This window comes from Streptopelia decaocto, assembly GCF_964273445.1.
Source record: "Streptopelia decaocto genome assembly, contig: HAP1_SCAFFOLD_109, whole genome shotgun sequence".
Lineage (NCBI taxonomy): Eukaryota > Metazoa > Chordata > Aves > Columbiformes > Columbidae > Streptopelia > Streptopelia decaocto.
This window is the reverse complement of record NW_028115807.1, coordinates 14,523-40,037: the sequence shown is the minus strand read 5'-3', so window position 1 is coordinate 40,037 and position 25,515 is coordinate 14,523. Positions and strand designations below refer to the sequence as shown.

The following is a 25,515-nucleotide window of genomic DNA, read 5'->3' as shown; positions in this document are numbered from 1 at the left end:
TTCCCAGTGCAACCCCTGGTCTCCTCTCCTCCCCAGCAGACCCTCTGCCCCAAAGCCATGGGGTCCAGGTCACGAGTCTCCACCTCAGCAGCTGGACCTCCAGGTGAAGGGTTCCTGGAACGTGGTACACAAAAAAGGTGCTAAAAGTACTTGCTCTCCAGTGTCATTATGTGAGTGGCAGCAGCACAGCCGGGTCAGGAGAAGGTTCCACAGCATGCCTGTCTGCCTTTCTGTCCTTGCTTTATTTTCTGGTAGCACTGCAGTGTTCTTCCCTGTTTCTCCACCTGTCCCTGGTGCTCTTGCTCTCTGGGGTTGGGGTGGGAGTGTGGGTCAGTTTTTGTTCTGACACCAACACAGGGGGTCTTGACCCAGAGGTGTGTTCATGGTATCTAGATGCCCAAGCTGCATTTTAAGCTGTGATGAACTGTTATTCAAACTTAGTAGAAAGAGAGAATGAGCGGAAACCTCCCTTCCATCAGGGAGGGGGTTTTTCATGAGAAACAGCCTGTTTACTTTCCTCAGAGACGTCACTCCTAACATGTAACTGTCTTTCCTCCTTGCACAGGTCCTCATGCCACAGGCAGCCAATGTCCAACAGCAGCTCCATCACCCAGTTCCTCCTCCTGCCGTTCACAGACACACGGGAGATGCAGCTCTTGTACTTCTGGCTCTTCCTGGGCATCTACCTGGCTGCCCTCCTGGGCAACGGCCTCATCATCACCACCATAGCCTGGGACCAGCACCTCCACACCCCCATGTACTTCTTCCTGCTCAACCTCTCCCTCCTCGACCTGGGCTGCATCTCCACCACTGTCCCCAAGTCCATGGCCAACTCTCTGTGGGAAAACAGGGTCATTTCCTATGCAGGATGTGCTACACAACTCTTTCTATTTTTCTTTTTAGCTTCAGCAGAGTTTTATCTCCTCACTATCATGTCCTACGACCGCTATGTTGCCATCTGCAAACCCCTGCACTACGGGACCCTCCTGGGCAGCAGAGCTTGTGTCCACATGGCAGCAGCTGCCTGGGCCACTGGGTTTCTCATTGCTCTGCTGCACACGGCCAATACATTTTCACTGCCCCTGTGCAAGGGCAATGCCCTGGGCCAGTTCTTCTGTGAAATCCCCCAGATCCTCAAGCTCTCCTGCTCACACTCCTACCTCAGGGAACTTGGGCTTATGGTGGTCAGTGCCTGTTTATCTTTTATGTGTTTTGTTTTCATTCTTTTCTCCTATGTGCAGATATTCCAGGCCGTGCTGAGGATCCCCTCTGAGCAGGGACGGCACAAAGCCTTTTCCACCTGCCTCCCTCACCTGGTCGTGGTCTCCCTGTTTGTCAGCACTGCCATGTCTGCCTACCTGAAGCCCCCCTCCATCTCTTCTCCATCCCTGGACCTGGTGGTGTCAGTTCTGTACTCAGTGGTGCCTCCAGCAGTGAACCCCCTCATCTACAGCATGAGGAACCAGGAGCTCAAGGATGCCCTCTGGAAACAGATGACTGGATTTCTTCTGAAGCTATAAACTGTCTCTGTCTTCTATATAAGAGTTACAATCTAACTCCTTGCAGGATCATTATGTGTGCAGTTTTTTCTGTCTCTAGTTGTGGTTTTGTTATTATGATAATATTTTAATTCCCTTTGTAATTCACTGCCTGCTTTTGTTTTCACACTGAGTGTCTGTGTCAGTGAGGAATTGTGCTCTCTGTGTTTAAGGAAAATAAAGGGTCCTTCACCAAATTTTTTAGTTGACATCCTTTCAACAAAACCTTTCTAGAGCTGCAAGGACAGTTCCTGTGTGCATGGATGGAAGGGAAAAAAGTCCAGCAATGCAGCTCTGACAGGGAGCACCAGCGCTTGTTCTTCCAGAGCTGTTCTGGCTCCACTCCCACACTCTCCTTCTCATCCCTTGTGTTGGTGCAAGGCCTGAGTGCTCTGGCAGCTTGGTCACCGTCCTGCTGTGTGTCAGTCCTGTGAGCGCAGGCAGGGACAGGCAATGGGTGCTTGTGTCACAGAGCTGGACTCACAACAGCCTTTCCAGACAGAAAGGTGATCTCATCAGGGCAGGGTGTGAAGGTTTAGCTCTTCTTACAAAGATGCTCTCAAGAACGTGCCCAGAAAAGTGACCACAGATTAAACACCAGTGTACAGCTGAACAGTGTGTGTGTGCAGGGCTGGCACACAGCAGTGTCCTCTCACAGCCAGGCTCCTGCCAGAGACCTGCAGGACCAGCAGAGCAGGGGCTGGGCTGTGCCCCTGTGCACTGGACACCCCACAGAAGCTGCCCCAGGGCATTGTCATGGACTGGCCCCTCACAACCACCATTTCTAGCTCTGGCCTCTCTCCCCAGCTCACAGAGGTTGCTCTTCCTTCCATGGAGGCACACTGAATGAGCAGATCAGCAATCCATGTTTGCAGCGTACAAATGAGATGTGAGCACGCACATCATGTATGTGAGGTGAGATGAGCCCAAGTGAGCATAAACAGCATCAGCTATTCCTGATATTTCCATGAAGAGAGTTCAGTGGGACAGACAATGTCTCGAGGTCACTTCATGTTGGCAGAAACATCCTATGGGAAACCACCTGAATGCAACACTGGGTTGTGCATCCTCCAACTGTGATCCCCGTGTCCATTTCTCATGACATGGGACATCTCAGATGAGTGCAGAGCAGGTGACACACCACAAAGCTGAGGTGCCTCCCATCCTTTGGGAGTGGCAACAGGAGGCCAGAGAGAAACTGAGACTACAGCCTCTATGCGTAAAAGGGACAGACTCTGTCTCTGAACATCCCTGGGTGCAGAAGGAGTCCACGAGGCCAGCTCAAACATGGATGCCTGACAGACCCTGACATTTCTGTGTGTGACTCCAGGAACAAACCCCACTGCCCCAGTGAGACTGATCTCAGCTGCCTTGGACAGGATCATTGCCAGGGCTCCAGTCTGCTCTTTCACCCTTGCCTGGGATTCTGGATTGTGCTCTCATAAGAAACAGGGTAATTAAGGAGGTTCTGGGCTCCTTGGAAAAGGCAGAAATCAAAACCATATTCAAGAAAGGCAAGCAAAGGCATTGGGAGCCTGGTCAGCCTTTCTCTGTCCCTGGGAAGGGATTGGACATGTCCTCCTGTAGAATGCGATTTTAACTCTTTTGACGGTGATGCAAAGATGGGTCAAGGCCTTGAACAGGACAGTGTTCACCCAGCCTTGAGCAGGAAAGTGAGACAAGATGAGTGAGACAAGGACTCTCTTCAAGCAAGGCAAGGAAGTGAGATGGGTATCTACAGCCTGTAGGAAAAGAGGGGCAGGTGTAGGACTATGTAGAGCATGGTTCAGTCTTGGTCAGGCCCTGGGTGCTAAGGAGGGGGATGGATGGGTGTGGTATTATGAGGTCAGTTGTGTCTCAGACACTCATAATCCAGTCAGAATCATGTGGCTGTGAAGGGGACAGTGAGGCCAGTTCTGTCTCTGGAGGTGACAGCCCAGCAGCAGGGACATGGCTGGGAAAGAACCTCAGCCTAAGTATGACAGATCCTACCCAGGAAGAGCCCTTGGAGACAGGTTGTCACATTCATCCCACCTGAGAACATGACGGGACAGCAGCAGGGACATGGTCATATGTATCAGAGAAGCTGAAAGGCCAGCAGCACTTATGGGATTTAGGAGATCATGGTGAGGTTACTTCTCTCTGGTCAAGTGCAAGACCACATGAAGAATAACAGGTTGGGATCTCTGCGTGATGGGCAGTTTCTGAGGCGGTAAAGCTTCCAAAGTAGTGGGAAAAAGCAGCAGAGAAAAAAAAAAACAAAGCCACCAAGTGCAGATTGGAAAGTGGAGACTGTTTATCAGGAGTAAGAAATGTCACTGGAAGGGCAGTGCTGTGGTGCAAGATGTCACCCAGAGGGAGCTGGATCAGTCCATGGTTTGTGTTCCAAAGAGCAGCCAGTGAGGGTGCAGACACAGCAGTGAAGGTGCAGAAATGCTGGGTGAGAGCAGGTGGGGAAGTGAGATGGGTGTCTGCAGCCTGCAGGGAAAGAGGGGCAGGGGTAGGACCATGTAGAACAGCCGGTGGTGGAGATGGCAAAGGGCACTGTAAGGCTGGAAGGGACCCACAGAACCCAGGTCTCTGTCTCCTTGACCATGGCAGTTGTCTCTGCCACTGAGGCCCAGGAGAAGACATGATGTCCTCATGGCACTGGGGCCTCGCTGCCTCCTTGCAGCCGCTTGGGGAAGCTGGAAGTTGTTGTCCCAGTGTTGTCCTTCCCTCGGCCTTGCACACCCACATCCCACGGTCCCCGGAAGAGCCCTGAGCCGTGTGTTTACATCTCATCTGTACAATGAAAACATGGACTTTTGACCTAGTGTTTCACAGAATCATAGAATGTCCTGAGTTGGAAGGACCCACAAGGATCATCAAATCCAACTCCTGTCCCTGCACAGGACACCCCACAGGTCACCCCGTGTGTCTGAGGACGGTGTCCAGTCTCTTCTTGATCACTGTCAGGTTGGGGCCGTGACACCTCCCTGGGGAGCCTGTTCAGTGTCCAGCACCTCTGGGGGAAGAACCTTTTCCTCATGTCCAACCTGACCCTCCCCTGGCACATCTTCTTGTCATTGAGTGGAGCAGGAATTTCAAGGATGTTTGAGGAGGTGCCTTTAAGATTTCACAAGTCTATGTTCTATAAAGACAGAGGTTCAACTTGTGAAGCACACAAGGCTAAACCTAAATTAGTGTGATTTGTGATTTCTAAACTCGGTACAGTCACTTAAGCGTATTTACAAATCTCCTTCTTGCCAATCTTCCCTTATATTCCCACACCTACAATTAGTGTCATACTCAGTATAAAGCTGGAGCTGACATTTCTGCCTGGTTACTTCCGTTAGTTCAGATTTGCCAGGTACTTTGGTTAGTTTAGTTTGAAAGTTCCATTCTGTTGGGAGTTTTGAGTGAGTTTTTTGCTCTTCTGCCATTTTGCAGTTGGCCCTTGGGCCTTTTTGCTCTGACTTGCTGGGATTGGTTGTTTGGGACCAAGGTGCTCCTTTCTCCAGGACTGGCTGTTCCATGTGACAGGAGTTACATGAGGGATTGCACTGAGTATATTTTCTTAATTTAATTTAGTTTGATTTTTTATATTTCATTTTAATTTTTAAATTTCATTTCATTTAATTATATACATAGTAGTAGTAGTATATTATACTATTTTTATTGTCTTATTAAAATGCTATTTCTGAACGCATGGGTTTCTCCATTCCCTTCGGTTATCTTCCATATCGCACTTAATAGGTTGGGGGAGTACGTGAGAGCAGTTATTGTGGTCTTAGTTGCTGGTTGGGGTAGAACATTGACAGGGAAGGATGGTAGTGGCTCAAGAACTCTTGAAAATCACTTTCCAAGATGATGGCACTTTTTTTTTTTTTTTTTTTTTTGTAGTGGGAAACAGCACGAGAAAGGAAAGCCATCAGAAACTGCAGCTCTGGAGGTCCAGAGTGGAGCTCAGGATAAAGAATTGTCATTCTGAGCGCAGTGCTGTGGTCATTCAGAGGGACTCTGGATCAGCCATGACTTTGTGTTTCCAGGAACAGCTGGTGAGGATGGAGAGACAGCAGCACAGGTGGGGACACACTGGGCTGAGAACAAGGTGGGGAAGCACATGGGGTGTCTGAAGCCTGTGGGGAAACAGCCACAGGCCTGGGACAGTGCAGGATGGACCGTGGTGGACATGGCCAAGGGCGCTGGCAAGGCTGGATGTCCCTGAAAGAGCCAAGGTCTTTGTCCCCTTGGCTATGGCTGATGTCCCTGCCAGCGAAGCCTAAGAGGAGACACATGGTTGTCATGGCCATGGCACCCCATTGCCTCCTTGCACCCCCAGGGAGTGTCACACCATTGTCCTGCACTGGGCATCGCACTCCCCACAGCCCCAGGAAGAGCCCAGAGCCACACGTGAGGGACAGGATCTCCCTTCCCAGGGGCAGGGGCTCAAGGCTTGGCCATTGTCCTTCATCAAACAAACCAAGGGCTTTCTCAGCATCAGAGCTGCTGCACTTTGCCTTTGCCTGATGCAATTAATGCCTCCAATTATCTGCTCTAACGAGTCCCTGGGGAGGCTTTGTCAGTAACAGCCCTCAGTGGGGCCCATTAATGTTTCAAGGTACTTTAGAGTTTGCTTCTGACTTGGACTTCTTCAGCAGACTCTTCAGTGTGTCCTTGATATCTGAGGTTCATGGACTCAGCACCAAATACACCACGGGGCTCATTAAAACACAGAAAGCCCTAACAAGCGATGTTTCTTTCCCTAATTTTCTTCAAACCTTCCAGACTTGTAGAACTAACTGGAGAGGTTTCAATGGGACACTTGATGATGAAGATCTCAAAGAAGATTTCATAAAGGAGGGTTTTTCTTTACAGGCTGTTTTCTGTCATTTTTCAGTGTATAGAAGAAGTGACAGCAGCATTCTACACTGAACACTGATCCAGAGGGTCTCCTGAAGACATCTGGACAGGCAGGAGAACGGGCCCTTGAGGCTGGACACTGTATGGACAACCTGGCTCCTCACTCCCACCCCCAGTCTGCCGGTTCCCTCATTGGCCACCAGAGATTGCATCACTTTTCCTACATCAGACTTCTCCACTGAGCTCTGCAGGAGATGCTGCAGCTCCTGTGCACCAGCTCCACCTGCTCTCCTGGGCAAACACTGCACAGTTCAATAAACAGCAAAACCCTTTCCTCAGCTGTGTGTGTAAGCTGGATTTGATGAGGTCCAGCATCCACAAGAGACACCCACACAAGAACTGCTTTAGACAGAGAGATAGGAGAGGATAGAAATAAACACAATGAACGTCTTGACTGCCATGTCAATTAGAGCTCTGAAGAATGGGGCAAGTTTGTAACTCCCTGAAGCTCAAAACAGAAACCAGAGAGTTGAGAGGCCACTGAATGACCAAAGAGCAAGTCGAGGAGAAACCTGAGAGCACTGGGAAGGGCAAATGTCCAGACATTTAATCAGGAGAGGTGGAAACTCCTGAATGACGAGGGAGATGAAATACTAGAGTGTTGGTAATAGAAGTACAGGGGAAGACCAATATTTCTTCTCCTTCCCTTATTACAATTCCCCATAATTAACTTCTTGTTTTTTTTCCTTTAAATTTTAATGTTTAAATAAAAAAAAAATTAAACAAAAATCTCCAATCAAACAAACAAAACAAAAAAAAACACCAAAGAAGAGAAACAAAAAACCCCACAAAACCAAAGCAAAAACAACCCAAACGAACTAAACAATAACAACCACCAAAACCAAAAAAACCCCAGAAACAACAAAACCAACAAAACAAACCACAAACAAAACAACAACAATAAAGTGCACGTTTCCAGGCAGACATCAGTCATCACTTGTCTCACCATAAACAGCCAGTGCCATTTTAGAGGCCCAGTGTACCTGAGGTGCTGGCTTGGGATTGGCATCTCACACAGGACCTGGGGAGACCAGAGCACCTTGCAGTGCAGGTGGAGCCTGGGTAGGGGTTCCCGGGGCATCTACACTGGCACCAGGTGTTTGTGTCCCTGGAGCTGAAGACATTGGTGTCCTAAATCCATGCCCAGTTCTGGAGAACACTTTCCTTTTCAATGAAAAGAGACTCCCCCACAAAGACTTTGAAATAACTAACTAATTAACTAACTAACTAACTAACTAACTAACTAACTAACTAACTAACTAACTAACTAACTAACTAACTATCTAAGTAGGTAAGTAAGTAAATAAATAGGTAAATAAATAAGTAAATAAACAAGTAAATAAATACATAAATACATAAATACATAAATACATAAATACATAAATACATAAATACATAAATACATAATACATAAATACATACATTAATAAATATAAAGAAAGAAGGAAAGAAAGAGGGAAAGAAGGAAGGAAGGAAGGAAGGAAGGAAGGAAGGAAGGAAGGAAGGAAGGAAGGAAGGAAGGAAGGAAGGAAGGAAGGAAGGAAGGAAGGAAGGAAGGAAGGAAGGAAGGAAGGAAGGAAGGAAGGAAGGAAGGAAGGAAGGGAAGAAGGAAGGAAGGAAGGAAGGAAGGAAAGAAAGAAAGAAAGAAAGAAAGAAAGAAAGAAAGAAAGAAAGAAAGAAAGAAAGAAAGAAAGAAAGAAAGAAAGAAAGAAAGAAAGAAAGAAAGAAAGAAAGAAAAGAAGAAAGAAAAAGAACGTTGACACCTTCCTTTGCTTTGGATCTTTGTCTTCAGTTCTTATTTTAATATTCATTGACATCAACTGACATCTGATGGGCCTGCAGGCATGAAGCCAAGATCATGTTGTGTCTTGCACAGCGCCCCATGCCCTCTGAACCTTCCCTGCCCAGGACTCCTCACACTTTGCCCAGAGCGAGTCACACTGAGGTGTTGGCTGGTTCCCTGGCTGAGATGTTGGTTTAGATGGTCACCTACAGCACAGGTGGATCCTGCCCCATCATCGCCTGCTCTGCTCCAGTCTGAAACAGAGCCCAACATCACAATGGGATCACAAGAGAACTGAGGCTGAAGGGACCTCAGGAGTCTGCAGTCCAACCTGTCACCAACTGGGTCACACCAAGGTGTTCAAGCCTTGATTCAATCAGAGCTTTAGGAGGACTAGAGAAGTGATCATCCCTTTGTACTGGGCACTGGAGGCTGAGGAGAGACCTTATTACTCTCTACAGCTGCCCAAAAGGAGGTTTTATCATGGAGGGTGTTGGTCTCTTCTCCCAAGTAGCAAGTGATAGGACAAGAGGAAATGGCCTCAAGTTGCACACGGGGAGGTTGAGATTGGACCTGACCACTTTTCTCAAACCTCCACTTGCGTCCAACCTTTCTGGTCCTTGAGCTGTACATGAGGGGATTGAGCAGGGATGTGGGGATGGAGTAGAACAAAGGCTTTGTCAAACTGTCATGGGAGGGATGTTCTGGGCATCCCACAGTCCAGGATGAGGGTGCTGGAGAAACCGGTGGCACAGGTGAGGTGAGAGGTCCAGGAACTCATTCATTCCTATTGAACGCCATTGAATTCTATTGACTCCCGTTCATTCCTATTGAGCCCCATTGAATTCTATTGACTCCCATTCATTCCTATTGACCCCATTGAATTCTATTGACTCCCGTTCATTCCTATTGACCCCATTGAATTCTATTGACTCTCATTCATTCCTATTGACCCCATTGAATTCTATTGACTCCCGTTCATTCCTATTGAGCCCCATTGAATTCTATTGACTCCCATTCATTCCTATTGACCCCATTGAATTCTATTGACTCCCATTCATTCCTATTGAACGCCATTGAATTCTATTGACTCCCATTCATTCCTATTGACCCCATTGAATTCTATTGACTCCCGTTCATTCCTATTGAGCCCCATTGAATTCTATTGACTCCCATTCATTCCTATTGACCCCATTGAATTCTATTGACTCCCATTCATTCCTATTGACCCCATTGAATTCTATTGACTCCCGTTCATTCCTATTGAACGCCATTGAATTCTATTGACTCCCATTCATTCCTATTGACCCCATTGAATTCTATTGACTCCCGTTCATTCCTATTGACTCCATTGACTCCCACTGATTCCTATTGACACCATTGACTCCCATTGATTCCCATTGATTCCCATTGACTCCCATTGAGCCCCATTCATTCCTATTGATTCCCATTGATTCCTGTTGAGCCCCATTGACTCCCATTGATTCCCATTGACTCCTATTGACACCCATTCATTCCTATTGAGTCCCATTGACTCCCATAGACTCCCATTGATTCCCATTGACTTCCATTGATCCCCATTGACTTCCATTGACTTCTATTGATCCCCATTGACCCCCATTGCCCCCCATTGACCTCTATTGATCTCTATGGGTGTCTATGAGTCCCATTGACCCCCATTGATCCCCATTGTCTTCCATTGATCTCTATGGGTGTCTACGGGTCCCATTGACTCCCATTGACCCCCATTGACTCCCATTGACTTCTATTGATCTCTATGGGTATCTACGGGTCCCATTGACTCCCATTGACTTCTATTGATCTCTATGGGTGTCTATGGGTCAAATTGACTCCCATTGACCCCCATTGACTTCTATTGATCTCTATGGGTATCTACGGGTCCCATTGACTCCCATTGACTTCTATTGATCTCTATGGGTGTCTATGGGTCCCATTGACCCCCATTGACCCCCATTGACCTCTATTGATCTCTATGGGTGTCTATGAGTCCCATTGACCCCCATTGATCCCCATTGACTTCCATTGATCTCTATGGGTGTCTACGGGTCCCATTGACTCCCATTGACCCCCATTGACTTCTATTGATCTCTATGGGTATCTACAGGTCCCATTGACTCCCATTGACTTCTGTTGATCTCTATGGGTGTCTATGGGTCCCATTGCCTCCCATTGACCCCCATTGACTTCTATTGATCTCTATGGGTGTCTACGGGTCCCATTGACCCCCATTGACTCCCATTGACTCCTATTGATCTCTATGGGTGTCTATGGGTCCCATAGCCTCCCAGTAGCCCCCATTGCCCCCCATTGTCCCCCCACCCCGCCCAGCCCAAGGCCGTCAAGAGGAAGATCGCGCTGATTGGTCAGTGGGCGGAGGGGGCGTGGCCGGTAGGGGGGCGTGGCCTGGAGGGGGGGGTTGAGCTATGGGGGTCAATGGGGACATAGGGATGAATGGAGGGGGCGTGGCTTAGTAAAGGGGGCGGGGCTGGTGGGGGTAATAGGGGTGAATGGAGGGGGCGTGGCTTGTGGTGGGCGGGGCTTAAGCCCCATTGATCTCTAGGGGAGGGGTGGGTTTAATGGGGGGTAATAGGGATGAATGGGGGCGTGGCTTAAACTGGTGGGCGGGGCTTAATGGGTTGTCTATGGGGGTAATAGAGATGAATGGGTGGGCTGCCCCATAGATTTCAGCGACCCACAAGCTCACTTATGGGGCAGCAAACCCCCCCCCCCCCCCCCCCGGTGGATCCACAAGTTCACTTATGGGGCAGACTCGGTGACCCCCAACTTATGGGGCAGCCCATTGATCTCAAGACCCACAAGTCACTTATGGGGCAGCCCATGGATCTCCAGCCCCACAACTTATGGGGCACCCCATGGATCTCCAGACCCACAAGTCACTTATGGGGCAGCACATGGACTCCTGAGACCCACAAGTTACTTATGGGGCAGCCCACGGATCTCAAGACCCTCAAATCACTTATGGGGCACCCCATAGATCTCCAGATCCATAATTTATGGGGCACCCCATAGATCTCCAGCCCCCCAACTTATGGGGCAGCCCATGGACTCCTGAGACCCCCAAGTCACTTATGGGGCACCCACCCCATGGATCTCAAGACCCTCAAGTCACTTATGGGGCACCCCATAGATCTCCAGACCCACAACTTATGGGGCACCCCATGGATCTTCAGACCCCCAAGTCACTTATGGGGCACCCCATGTATTTGCAGACCCACAAGTTACTTATGGGGCACCCCATGGATCTCCAGACCCACAAGTTACTTATGGGGCACCCCATTGATCTCAAGACCCACAAGTCACTTATGGGGCAGCCCATGGATCTCCAGACCCACAACTTATGGGGCACCCCATGGATCTCCAGACCTACAAGTTACTTATGGGGCAGCCCATGGACTCCTGAGACCCCCAAGTTACTTATGGGGCACCCCATGGATCTTCAGACCCCCAAGTCACTTATGGGGCACCCCATGGATCTTCAGACCCACAACTTATGGGGCACCCCATGGATCTCCAGACCCACAACTTATGGGGCAGCCAATGGATCTCCAGACCCCCAAGTTATGGGGCACCCACCCCATGGATCTCAAGACCCTCAAGTCACTTATGGGGCACCACATAGATCTCCAGACCCACAACTTATGGGGCACCCCATGGATCTTCAGACCCCCAAGTCACTTATGGGGCACCCTATGGATCTCCAGACCCACAAGTTACTTATGGGGCACCACATGGATCTCAAGACCCCCAAGTCACTTATGGGGCACCCCACGGATCTCCAGACCCACAACTTATGGGGCAGCCAATGGACTCCTGAGACCCCCCCCCCCCACTTATGGGGCAGCCCCACGGTGAACAATGGGATCAATTTGAAGTTGGGGGGGCGGGGTTTGGGGGGGGGGGCGTGGCTTGCTGAATGAAGGGGAGGGGGCGGAGCCTCCCGCAGGCCCCGCCCCCTCCCATTGGCCCCGCCCCTCTCTCCTCAGGGCCCCGCCCAGCCCAAGGCCGTCAAGAGGAAGATCGCGCTGATTGGTCACTGGGCGGAGGGGGCGTGGCCTGGAGGGGGGGGTTGAGCTATGGGGGTCAATGGGGCCATAGGGATGAATGGAGGGGGCGTGGCTTAGTAAAGGGGGCGGGGCTGGTGGGGGTAATAGGGGTGAATGGAGGGGGCGTGGCTTGTGGTGGGCGGGGCTTAAGCCCCATTGATCTCTAGGGGAGGGGTGGGTTTAGTGGGGGGTAATAGGGATGAATGGGGGGCGTGGCTTAAACTGGTGGGCGGGGCTTAATGGGTTGTCTATGGGGTAATAGAGATGAATGGGTGGGCTGCCCCATAGATTTCAGCGACCCACAAGCTCACTTATGGGGCAGCAAACCCCCCCCCCCCCCCGTGGACCCACAAGTTCACTTATGGGGCAGACTCGGTGACCCCCAACTTATGGGGCAGCACATGGACTCCTGAGATCCACAAGTTATGGGGCACCCCATGGATCTCCAGACCCACAAGTCACTTATGGGGCACCCCATTGATCTCAAGACCCACAAGTCACTTATGGGGCAGCCCATGGATCTCCAGACCCACAACTTATGGGGCAGCCAATGGACTCCTGGGACCCACAAGTCACTTATGGGGCAGCCCATGGATCTCCAGACCCACAACTTATGGGGCAGCCCATGGATCTCCAGACCCACAAGTCACTTATGGGGCAGCACATGGACTCCTGAGACCCACAAGTTACTTATGGGGCACCCCACGGATCTCAAGACCCTCAAATCACTTATGGGGCACCCCATAGATCTCCAGATCCATAACTTATGGGGCACCCCATAGATCTCCAGCCCCCCAACTTATGGGGCAGCCCATGGACTCCTGAGACCCCCAAGTCACTTATGGGGCACCCACCCCATGGATCTCCAGACCCCCAACTTATGGGGCACCCCATGGATCTTCAGACCCCCAAGTCACTTATGGGGCACCCCATGGATTTTCAGACCCACAAGTCACTTATGGGGCCCCCCATGGATCTCCAGACCCACAACTTATGGGGCACCCCATGGACTCCTTGGACCCCAAAGTCACTTATGGGGCACCCCATGGATCTCCAGACCCACAACTTACGGGGCACCCCATGGATCTCCAGACCCACAAGTCACTTATGGGGCACCCCATGGATCTTCAGACCCATAAGTTATGGGGCACCCCACGGATCTCCAGACCCACAACTTATGGGGCAGCCAATGGACTCCTGAGACCCCCAAGTCACTTATGGGGCACCCCATGGATCTTCAGACCCCCAAGTTACTTATGGGGCAGCCCATGGACTCTTGAGACCCACAAGTCACTTATGGGGCACCCCATGGATCTTCAGACCCACAACCTATGGGGCACCCCATGGATCTCCAGACCCACAACTTATGGGGCACCCCATGGATTTCAAGACCCTCAACTTATGGGGCAGCCCATGGACTCCTGAGACCCCCAAGTCACTTATGGGGCAGCCCATGGATCTCCAGACCCCCAACTTATGGGGCAGCCCATGGACTCCTGAGACCCCCAAATCACTTATGGGGCACCCCATGGATCTCCAGACCCACAACTTACGGGGCACCCCATGGATCTCCAGACCCACAACTTATGGGGCACCCCATGGATCTCCAGACCCACAAGTCACTTATGGGGCACCCCATGGATCTTCAGACCCCCAAGTCACTTATGGGGCACCCCATGGATCTTCAGACCCACAACTTATGGGGCACCCCATGGATCTCCAGACCCTCAACTTATGGGGCACCCCATGGATCTCCAGCCCCACAACTTATGGGGCAGCCCATGGATCTCCAGACCCACAAGTCACTTATGGGGCAGCACATGGACTCCTGAGACCCACAAGTTACTTATGGGGCACCCCACGGACCTCAAGACCCTCAAATCACTTATGGGGCACCCCATAGATCTCCAGATCCATAACTTATGGGGCACCCCATAGATCTCCAGCCCCCCAACTTATGGGGCAGCCCATGGACTCCTGAGACCTCCAAGTCACTTATGGGGCACCCCATGGATCTCCAGACCCACAACCTATGGGGCACCCCATGGATCTCCAGACCTACAAGTTACTTATGGGGCACCCCATGGATCTCCAGACCCACAACTTATGGGGCAGCTCATAGACTGCTGAGACCCCCAAGTTACTTATGGGGCACCCCATGGATCTCCAGACCCACAACTTATGGGGCACCCCATGGATCTCCAGACCCCCAAGTCACTTATGGGGCACCCCATGGATTTCAAGACCCACAAGTTACTTATGGGGCAGCCAATGGACTCCTGAGACCCCCAAGTTATGGGACACCCACCCCATGGATCTTCAGACCCCCAAGTCACTTATGGGGCACCCCATGGATTTTCAGACCCACAAGTTACTTATGGGGCACCCCATGGATCTCCAGACCCCCAAGTCACTTATGGGGCACCCCATTGATCTCAAGACCCACAAGTCACTTATGGGGCAGCCCATGGATCTCAAGACCCACAACTTATGGGGCACCCCATGGATCTCCAGACCCCCAAGTCACTTATGGGGCACCCCATGGATTTCAAGACCCACAAGTTACTTATGGGGCAGCCAATGGACTCCTGAGACCCCCAAGTCACTTATGGGGCACCCTATAGATCTCCAGCCCCCCCAACTTATGGGGCAGCCCATGGACTCCTGAGACCCCCAAGTCACTTATGGGGCACCCACCCCATGGATCTCAAGACCCTCAAGTCACTTATGGGGCACCCCACAGATCTCCAGACCCACAACTTATGGGGCACCCCATGGATCTCAAGACCCCCAACTTATTGGGCACCCCATGGACTCCTGAGACCCCCGCCCCCACTTATGGGGCAGCCCCATGGTGACCAATGGGATCAATTTGAAGTTGGGGGGGCGGGGTTTGGGGGGGGCGTGGCTTGTTGAATGAAGGGGAGGGGGCGGAACCTCCCGCTGGCCGCGCCCCCCGGCGCTGACGCCCCGCCCCCCGCCCCCGCCCCCTCCCCTTGGCCCCGCCCCTCTCTCCCCAGGGCCCCGCCCAGCCCAAGGCCGTCAAGAGGAAGATCGCGCTGATTGGTCAGTGGGCGGAGGGGGCGTGGCCGGGGGGGGCGTGGCCTGGAGGGGGGGGGTGAGCTATGGCGGTCAATGGGGCTATAGGGATGAATGGAGGGGGCGTGGCTTAGTAAAGGGGGCGGGGCTGGTGGGGGTAATAGGGGTGAATGGAGGGGGCGTGGCTTGTGGTGGGCGGGGCTTAAGCCCCATTGATCTCTATGGGAGGGGTGGGTTTAATGGGGGGTAATAGGGATGAATGGGGGCGTGGCTTAAACTGGTGGGCGGGGCTTAATGGGTTGTCTATGGGGGTAATAGAGATGAATGGGTGGGCGTGGCTTGTGGTGGGCGGGGCTTGGGGACCATTGATCTCTATGGGAGGGGGTGTGGTCTATGGGGGTAATAGGGATGAATAGGGGGGCGTGGCTTATGGTGGTGGGCGGGGCTTAATGGGGGTCTATGGGGGTAATAGGGATGAATGGGGGCGTGGCTAATGGTAGGCGTGGCTTATAGTGGTGGGCGGGGCTTAAGGGCTGGTCTATGGGGGTCATAGGGATGAATGGGGGGCGTGGCTTGAGCCGGTGGGCGTGGCTTAGTCCCCATTGATCTCTATGGGAGGGGGTGGAGCTTAATGGTTGGTTTATGGGGGTAATGGGGATGAATGGGGGGCGTGGCCTGACCTGGGGGGCGTGGCCTAAGCCCCATTGACCTCTATGGGGTTTAATGGGGGGTAATAGGGATGGGCCACGCCCACCACCATAAGCCACGCCCCCACTCATCCCTATTACCCCCACAAGCCCCGCCCACCACCCTAAGCCACGCCTACCATTAGCCACGCCCCCATTCATCCCTATTACCCCCCATTAAACCCACCCCTCCCATAGAGACCAATGGGGCTTAAGCCCCGCCCACAACAAGCCACGCCCCCTCCCTTCACCCCTATCACCCCACGAGCCCCGCCCCCTTTACTAAGCCACGCCCCCTCCATTCATCCCTATGGCCCCATTGACCCCCTATAGTTCAACCCGCCCCCCCAAGCCACGCCCCCCGCCCCCCAGGCCACGCCCCCAGCCGAGGACACGCCCCCCACCCCATGCCACGCCCACCCCCCCAATCCCCGCCCCCTCCCTTCCAGAGCCTGATCCCGGAAATCAAAGTGGGGGGAGGGGGCGGGGCCAGCGACCCCCCCCCGAGCTCCCCCCCGCCCACTTCCGGGGAGCGAGGGGAGGGGCTGGATGACGTCAGCGAGGGGGCGGAGCCCCCCGGGGGAGGGGGAGGGGCCGGCGCGTCCCCCCCCCATTGAAGATCATCAGGACGGTCACCCAGGTGGGTCGGGATTGGTCGGGGGGCACGGGGGGCGTGGCCTGGGGTGGGGGGGCGTGGCCTGAGGGGGGCGTGGCCTGGGGTGGGGGGGCGTGGCTTTGGTGGGGGGGCAGGTTGAGGTATGGGGGGTAATGGGGCCATAGGGATGAATGGAGGGGGCGTGGCTTAGCGGAGGGGGCGTGGTTTGTGGGGGTAGTAGGGATGGAGGGAGGGGGCGGGGCTTATGGTGGTGGGCGGGGCTTAAGCCCCATTGATCTCTATGGGAGGGGTGGATTTAATGGGGGGTAATAGGGATGAATGAGGGGGGCGTGGCTTATGGTGGTGGGCGGGGTTTAATGGGGGTCTATGGGGGTCATAGGGATGAATGGGGGCGTGGCTTAGGCTGGTGGGCGGGGCTTAATGGGGGTCTATGGGGGTCATAGGGATGAATGGGGGGGCGTGGCTTGAGTCCTATTGATCTCTATGGGAGGGGCGGGGCCGGCACCCAGGGGGGTCCCGGCCACGCCCCCTTCGCTCTGATTGGCTGGTGGCTTAATGGTTTGTGCTCTATTCATTGGCCACGCCCCCCTTGCAGGTGATTGGTGCGGAGAACGGCGGGGAGGAGCCCGCGAGGGGGGGTGGCGCCGAGGCCACGCCCCCCGGCGCTCAGGCCACGCCCCCCGCTGCTGAGGCCACGCCCACGGAGCCGCCCGTTAAGAGAAGTGGGTGAAGGGGGGGGGGGTGTACCCCCATTGAAAACCATTGGGACCCATTGAAACCATTGGGACCCATTGACCCCATTGGGACCCATTGACCCCATTGGGAACCATTGAACCCATTGGGACCCATTGAACCCCATTGAACCCATTGGGACCCATTGAACCCATTGGGACCCATTGAACCCATTGAACCCCATTGGGACCCATTGAACCCATTGGGACCCATTGAACCCCATTGAACCCATTGAACCCCATTGAACCCATTGACCCCATTGACCCCATTGACCCATTGACCCCATTGACCCCATTGACCCATTGAACCCCATTGAACCCCATTGACCCCATTGGGACCCATTGACCCCCATTGACCCCCATTGAAAACCATTGGGACCCATCGACCCCATTGGGACCCATTGAACCCCATTGGGACCCATTGACCCCATTGACCCATTGACCCATTGACCCATTGAACCCCATTGAACCCCATTGAACCCCATTGAACCCCATTGACTTCTATTGACTCCCATTGGTTCTTATTGACTCCATTGAGTCTCATTGATTTCCATTCATTCCCATTGACTCCCATTGATTCCTATTCATTCCTATTGACTCCATTGACTCCCATTGATTCCTATTGAGCCCCATTGACCCCATTGAACCCATTGAACCCCATTGGGACCCATTGACCCCCATTGACCCCCATTGACCCCCATTGACCCCCATTGAACCCCATTGGGACCCATTGAACCCCATTGAACCCCATTGGGACCCATTGATTCCTATTGACTCCACTGACTCTCATTGTTTCCCGTTGATTCCCATTGACTCCCATTGATTCCTATTGAGAGACCCATTGTGACCCATAACAAACCCATTGTGACCCATAGAGACCCATAACTGACACATAGAGACCCATAGACACCCATAGACATCCATAGAGACCCGTAGGGACCCCCATTGTGCACCTGAGCAGCCTGGTGAGACCATAGAGACCCATAGATTGACCCATAGCGACCCATAACTAACCCATAGATACCCATAGACATCCATAGAGACCCATAGGGACCCATAGAGACCCATAGATTGACCCCTAGAGAGCCATAGGGACCCATAGGGACCCATAGGGACCCATAGAGACCCATAGTGACCCATAGACACCCATAGGGACCCATAGATTGACCCATAGAGACCCATAGAGACCCATAGATTGACCCCTAGAGAGCCATAGGGACCCATAGGGACCCATAGTGACCCATAGACACCCATAGGGACCCATAGATTGACCCATAGAGACCCATAGAGACCCATAGAGACCCATAGACACCCGTAGATTGACCCACAGTGACCCATAGTGACCCATAGACACCCATAGGGACCCATAGATTGACCCATAGAGACCCATAGAGACCCATAGAGACCCATAGATTGACCCACAGTGACCCATAGACACCCATAGAGACTCATAGATTGACCCATAGATTGACCCATAGTGACCCATAGCGACCCATAGATTGACCCATAGTGACCCGTAACTGACCCATAGACACCCATAGTGACCCATAGTGCCCCACATCCTGCCCCACAAGTGCCCCACATCACCCCCATTTCCACCCCGAATATCCCCCCGTGTCCCCCCCATATTGACCCCATATTCACCCCACATCTTCCCCATTGTCTGCCCTATAAGTGCCCCATAGCTGCCCCACATCCTGCCCCATAAGTGCCCCATATCGACCCCATTTCCACCCCAAATATTCCCCCATTTCCACCCCATATCTTCCCCATGTGTCCCCTGTATTCACCCCACACCCTGATATGGGGTCGATATGGGGTGGAAATGGGGAGATATCTGGGGTGGAAATGGGGCACTTGTGGGGCAGCTATGGGTCAATCTATGGGGCAGCTATGGGGCAGCCAATGGGGAAGATGTGGGGTGAGTATGGGGTTGATATGGGGGGGAAATGGGGAGATATTGGGGTGATATGGGGCACTTGTGGGGCGGGATGTGGGGCACTATGGGTCTCTATGGGTCTCTATGGGTGTCTATGGGTCATTATGGGTCGCTATGGGTCACTATGGGTCACAATGGGTCAATCTATGGGTCACTATGGGTCACTATGGGTCAGTCTATGGGTCACAATGGGTTACTATGGGTCAATCTGTGGGTTGCTGTGGGTCAATCTATGGGTCTCTATGGGTCTCTATGGGTCATTATGGGTCAGTCTATGGGTCCCTATGGGTCCCTATGGGTCAGTCTATGGGTCTCTATGGGTCAGCCTATGGGTCTCTATGGGTCCCTATGGGTCTCTATGGTCCCTATGGGTCATTATGGGTCAATCTATGGGTCACTATGGGTCATTATGGGTCAGTCTATGGGTCACAATGGGTTACTATGGGTCAATCTGTGGGTTGCTGTGGGTCAATCTATGGGTCTCTATGGGTCTCTATGGGTCATTATGGGTCAGTCTATGGGTCTCTATGGGTCAGTCTATGGGTCCCATTGTTCTCTATGGGTCCCTATGGGTCAATCTATGGGTCAATCTATGGGTCCCATTGTTCTCTATGGGTCCCTATGGGTCAATCTATGGGTCAATCTCTGGGTCCCATTGTTCTCTATGGGTCAATCTATGGGTCACTCTATGGGTCCCATTGTTCTCTATGGGTCAATCTATGGGTCACTCTATGGGTCCCATTGTTCTCTATGGGTCAATCTATGGGTCAATCTGTGGGTCCCATTGTTCTCTATGGGTCAATCTATGGGTCAATCTATGGGTCCCATTGTTCTCTATGGGTCAATCTATGGGTCAATCTATGGGTCAATCTATGGGTCCCATTGTTCTCTATGGGTCCCTATGGGTCAATCTATGGGTCAATCTATGGGTCCCATTGTTCTCTATGGTCAATCTATGGGTCAATCTATGGGTCCCATTGTTCTCTATGGGTCCCTATGGGTCAATCTATAGGTCAATCTATGGGTCAATCTATGGGTCCCATTGTTCTCTATGGGTCCCTATGGGTCAATCTATGGGTCACTCTATGGGTCCCATTGTTCTCTATGGGTCCCATTGTTCCCTATGGGTCAATCTATGGGTCCCATTGTTCTCTATGGGTCAATCTATGGGTCAATCTCTGGGTCCCATTGTTCTCTAAGGGTCAATCTATGGGTCAATCTATGGGTCCCATTGTTCTCTATGGGTCTCTATGGGTCAATCTATGGGTCCCATTGTTCTCTACGGGTCCCTATGGGTCAATCTATGGGTCACTCTATGGGTCCCATTGTTCTCTATGGGTCCCTATGGGTCAATCTATGGGTCCCATTGTTCTCTATGGGTCCCTATGGGTCAATCTATGGGTCGCATTGTTCTCTATGGGTCAATCTATGGGTCAATCTATGGGTCAATCTATGGGTCCCATTGTTCTCTATGGGTCTCTATGGGTCAATCTATGGGTCCCATTGTTCTCTATGGGTCCCTATGGGTCAATCTATGGGTCAATCTATGGGTCCCATTGTTCTCTATGGGTCCCTATGGGTCAATCTATGGGTCAATCTCTGGGTCCCATTGTTCTCTATGGGTCAATCTATGGGTCAATCTATGGGTCCCATTGTTCTCGATGGGTCAATCTATGGGTCACTCTATGGGTCCCATTGTTCTCTATGGGTCAATCTATGGGTCAATCTATGGGTCCCATTGTTCTCTATGGGTCCCTATGGGTCAATCTATGGGTCAATCTATGGGTCCCATTGTTCTCTATGGGTCCCTATGGGTCTCTATGGGTCAATCTATGGGTCCCATTGTTCTCTATGGGTCAATCTATGGGTCAATCTATGGGTCAATCTATGGGTCCCATTGTTCTCTATGGGTCCCTATGGGTCAATCTATGGGTCAATCTCTGGGTCCCATTGTTCTCTATGGGTCAATCTATGGGTCAATCTATGGGTCCCATTGTTCTCTATGGGTCAATCTATGGGTCAATCTATGGGTCCCATTGTTCTCTATGGGTCCCTATGGGTCAATCTATGGGTCAATCTATGGGTCCCATTGTTCTCTATGGGTCCCTATGGGTCAATCTATGGGTCCCATTGTTCTCTATGGGTCAATCTATGGGTCAATCTATGGGTCCCATTGTTCTCTATGGGTCCCAATGTGTCAATCTATGGGTCAATCTCTGGGTCCCATTGTTCCCTATGGGTCAATCTATGGGTCAATCTATGGGTCCCATTGTTCTCTATGGGTCCCAATGGGTCAATCTATGGGTCAATCTATGGGTCCCATTGTTCTCTATGGGTCCCAATGGGTCAATCTATGGGTCAATCTATGGGTCCCATTGTTCTCTATGGGTCAATCTATGGGTCAATCTCTGGGTCCCATTGTTCCCTATGGGTCTATCTATGGGTCAATCTATGGGTCCCATTGTTCTCTATGGGTCAATCTATGTGTCAATCTATGGGTCAATCTATGGGTCCCATTGTTCTCTATGGGTCCCTATGGGTCAATCTATGGGTCCCATTGTTCTCTATGGGTCAATCTATGGGTCAATCTATGGGTCCCATTGTTCCCTATGGGTCGCTATGGGTCAATCTATGGGTCAATCTGTGGGTCCCATTGTTCTCTATGGGTCAATCTATGGGTCAATCTATGGGTCCCATTGTTCTCTATGGGTCAATCTATGGGTCAATCTATGGGTCCCATTGTTCTCTATGGGTCCCTATGGGTCAATCTATGGGTCAATCTATGGGTCCCATTGTTCTCTATGGTCAATCTATGGGTCAATCTATGGGTCCCATTGTTCTCTATGGGTCCCTATGGGTCAATCTATAGGTCAATCTATGGGTCAATCTATGGGTCCCATTGTTCTCTATGGGTCCCTATGGGTCAATCTATGGGTCACTCTACGGGTCCCATTGTTCCCTATGGGTCAATCTATGGGTCCCATTGTTCTCTATGGGTCAATCTATGGGTCAATCTATGGGTCCCATTGTTCTCTATGGGTCAATCTATGGGTCAATCTATGGGTCCCATTGTTCTCTATGGGTCAATCTATGGGTCAATCTATGGGTCCCATTGTTCCCTATGGTCAATCTATGGGTCAATCTATGGGTCAATCTATGGGTCCCATTGTTCCCTATGGGTCAATCTATGGGTCACTCTATGGGTCCCATTGTTCTCTAAGGGTCAATCTATGGGTCAATCTATGGGTCCCATTGTTCTCTATGGGTCCCTATGGGTCAATCTATGGGTCCCATTGTTCTCTATGGGTCCCTATGGGTCAATCTATGGGTCGCATTGTTCTCTATGGGTCAATCTATGGGTCAATCTATGGGTCAATCTATGGGTCCCATTGTTCTCTATGGGTCTCTATGGGTCAATCTATGGGTCCCATTGTTCTCTATGGGTCCCTATGGGTCAATCTATGGGTCAATCTCTGGGTCCCATTGTTCTCTATGGGTCAATCTATGGGTCAATCTCTGGGTCCCATTGTTCTCTATGGGTCAATCTATGGGTCACTCTATGGGTCCCATTGTTCTCTATGGGTCAATCTATGGGTCAATCTATGGGTCCCATTGTTCTCTATGGGTCCCTATGGGTCAATCTATGGGTCAATCTATGGGTCCCATTGTTCTCTATGGGTCCCTATGGGTCTCTATGGGTCAATCTATGGGTCCCATTGTTCTCTATGGGTCAATCTATGGGTCAATCTATGGGTCAATCTATGGGTCCCATTGTTCTCTATGGGTCCCTATGGGTCAATCTATGGGTCCCATTGTTCTCTATGGGTCAATCTATGGGTCAATCTATGGGTCCCATTGTTCTCTATGGGTCCCAATGGGTCAATCTATGGGTCAATCTATGGGTCAATCTCTGGGTCCCATTGTTCCCTATGGGTCAATCTATGGGTCAATCTATGGGTCCCATTGTTCTCTGGGTCCCAATGAGTCAATCTATGGGTCAATCTATGGGTCCCATTGTTCTCTATGGGTCAATCTATGGGTCAATCTCTGGGTCCCATTGTTCCCTATGGGTCAATCTATGGGTCAATCTATGGGTCCCATTGTTCTCTATGGGTCAATCTATGGGTCAATCTATGGGTCAATCTATGGGTCCCATTGTTCTCTATGGGTCAATCTATGGGTCAATCTCTGGGTCCCATTGTTCTCTATGGGTCAATCTATGGGTCACTCTATGGGTCCCATTGTTCTCTATGGGTCAATCTATGGGTCAATCTATGGGTCCCATTGTTCTCTATGGGTCCCTATGGGTCAATCTATGGGTCCCATTGTTCTCTATGGGTCAATCTATGGGTCAATCTATGGGTCCCATTGTTCTCTATGGGTCCCAATGGGTCAATCTATGGGTCAATCTCTGGGTCCCATTGTTCCCTATGGGTCAATCTATGGGTCAATCTATGGGTCCCATTGTTCTCTGGGTCCCAATGGGTCAATCTATGGGTCAATCTATGGGTCAATCTATGGGTCCCATTGTTCTCTATGGGTCAATCTATGGGTCAATCTATGGGTCCCATTGTTCCCTATGGGTCCCTATGGGTCAATCTATGGGTCAATCTATGGGTCCCATTGTTCTCTATGGGTCCCTATGGGTCAATCTATGGGTCAATCTATGGGTCCCATTGTTCTCTATGGGTCCCTATGGGTCAATCTATGGGTCCCATTGTTCCCTATGGGTCAATCTATGGGTCAATCTATGGGTCCCATTGTTCCCTATGGTCAATCTATGGGTCAATCTATGGGTCAATCTATGGGTCCCATTGTTCCCTATGGGTCAATCTATGGGTCACTCTATGGGTCCCATTGTTCTCTAAGGGTCAATCTATGGGTCAATCTATGGGTCCCATTGTTCTCTATGGGTCCCTATGGGTCAATCTATGGGTCCCATTGTTCTCTATGGGTCCCTATGGGTCAATCTATGGGTCGCATTGTTCTCTATGGGTCAATCTATGGGTCAATCTATGGGTCAATCTATGGGTCCCATTGTTCTCTATGGGTCTCTATGGGTCAATCTATGGGTCCCATTGTTCTCTATGGGTCCCTATGGGTCAATCTATGGGTCAATCTCTGGGTCCCATTGTTCTCTATGGGTCAATCTATGGGTCAATCTCTGGGTCCCATTGTTCTCTATGGGTCAATCTATGGGTCACTCTATGGGTCCCATTGTTCTCTATGGGTCAATCTATGGGTCAATCTATGGGTCCCATTGTTCTCTATGGGTCCCTATGGGTCAATCTATGGGTCAATCTATGGGTCCCATTGTTCTCTATGGGTCAATCTATGGGTCAATCTCTGGGTCCCATTGTTCTCTATGGGTCAATCTATGGGTCACTCTATGGGTCCCATTGTTCTCTATGGGTCAATCTATGGGTCAATCTATGGGTCCCATTGTTCTCTATGGGTCCCTATGGGTCAATCTATGGGTCAATCTCTGGGTCCCATTGTTCCCTATGGGTCAATCTATGGGTCAATCTATGGGTCCCATTGTTCTCTGGGTCCCAATGAGTCAATCTATGGGTCAATCTATGGGTCCCATTGTTCTCTATGGGTCAATCTATGGGTCAATCTCTGGGTCCCATTGTTCCCTATGGGTCCCTATGGGTCAATCTATGGGTCAATCTATGGGTCCCATTGTTCTCTATGGGTCAATCTATGGGTCAATCTATGGGTCAATCTATGGGTCCCATTGTTCTCTATGGGTCAATCTATGGGTCAATCTATGGGTCCCATTGTTCCCTATGGGTCCCTATGGGTCAATCTATGGGTCAATCTATGGGTCCCATTGTTCTCTATGGGTCCCTATGGGTCAATCTATGGGTCGCATTGTTCTCTATGGGTCAATCTATGGGTCAATCTATGGGTCAATCTATGGGTCCCATTGTTCTCTATGGGTCTCTATGGGTCAATCTATGGGTCCCATTGTTCTCTATGGGTCCCTATGGGTCAATCTATGGGTCAATCTCTGGGTCCCATTGTTCTCTATGGGTCAATCTATGGGTCAATCTCTGGGTCCCATTGTTCTCTATGGGTCAATCTATGGGTCACTCTATGGGTCCCATTGTTCTCTATGGGTCAATCTCTGGGTCAATCTATGGGTCCCATTGTTCTCTATGGGTCCCTATGGGTCAATCTATGGGTC

At 51.2% G+C, this 25,515-nt stretch overlaps 1 protein-coding gene across 1 annotated transcript; it reads left to right on the top strand.

Annotated features, from left to right (window-relative positions):
- Window positions 1-587: 587 nt before the first annotated feature.
- LOC309452576 (olfactory receptor 14A16-like) lies at window positions 588-1,570 on the top strand (the record flags this gene model as incomplete). Its single annotated transcript, XM_082077206.1, has 1 exon — window positions 588-1,570. The coding sequence occupies one exon, from the start codon at window positions 588-590 to the stop codon at window positions 1,518-1,520; it is 933 nt and encodes a 310-aa protein (XP_081933332.1). The 3' UTR covers window positions 1,521-1,570.
- Window positions 1,571-25,515: the final 23,945 nt, after the last annotated feature.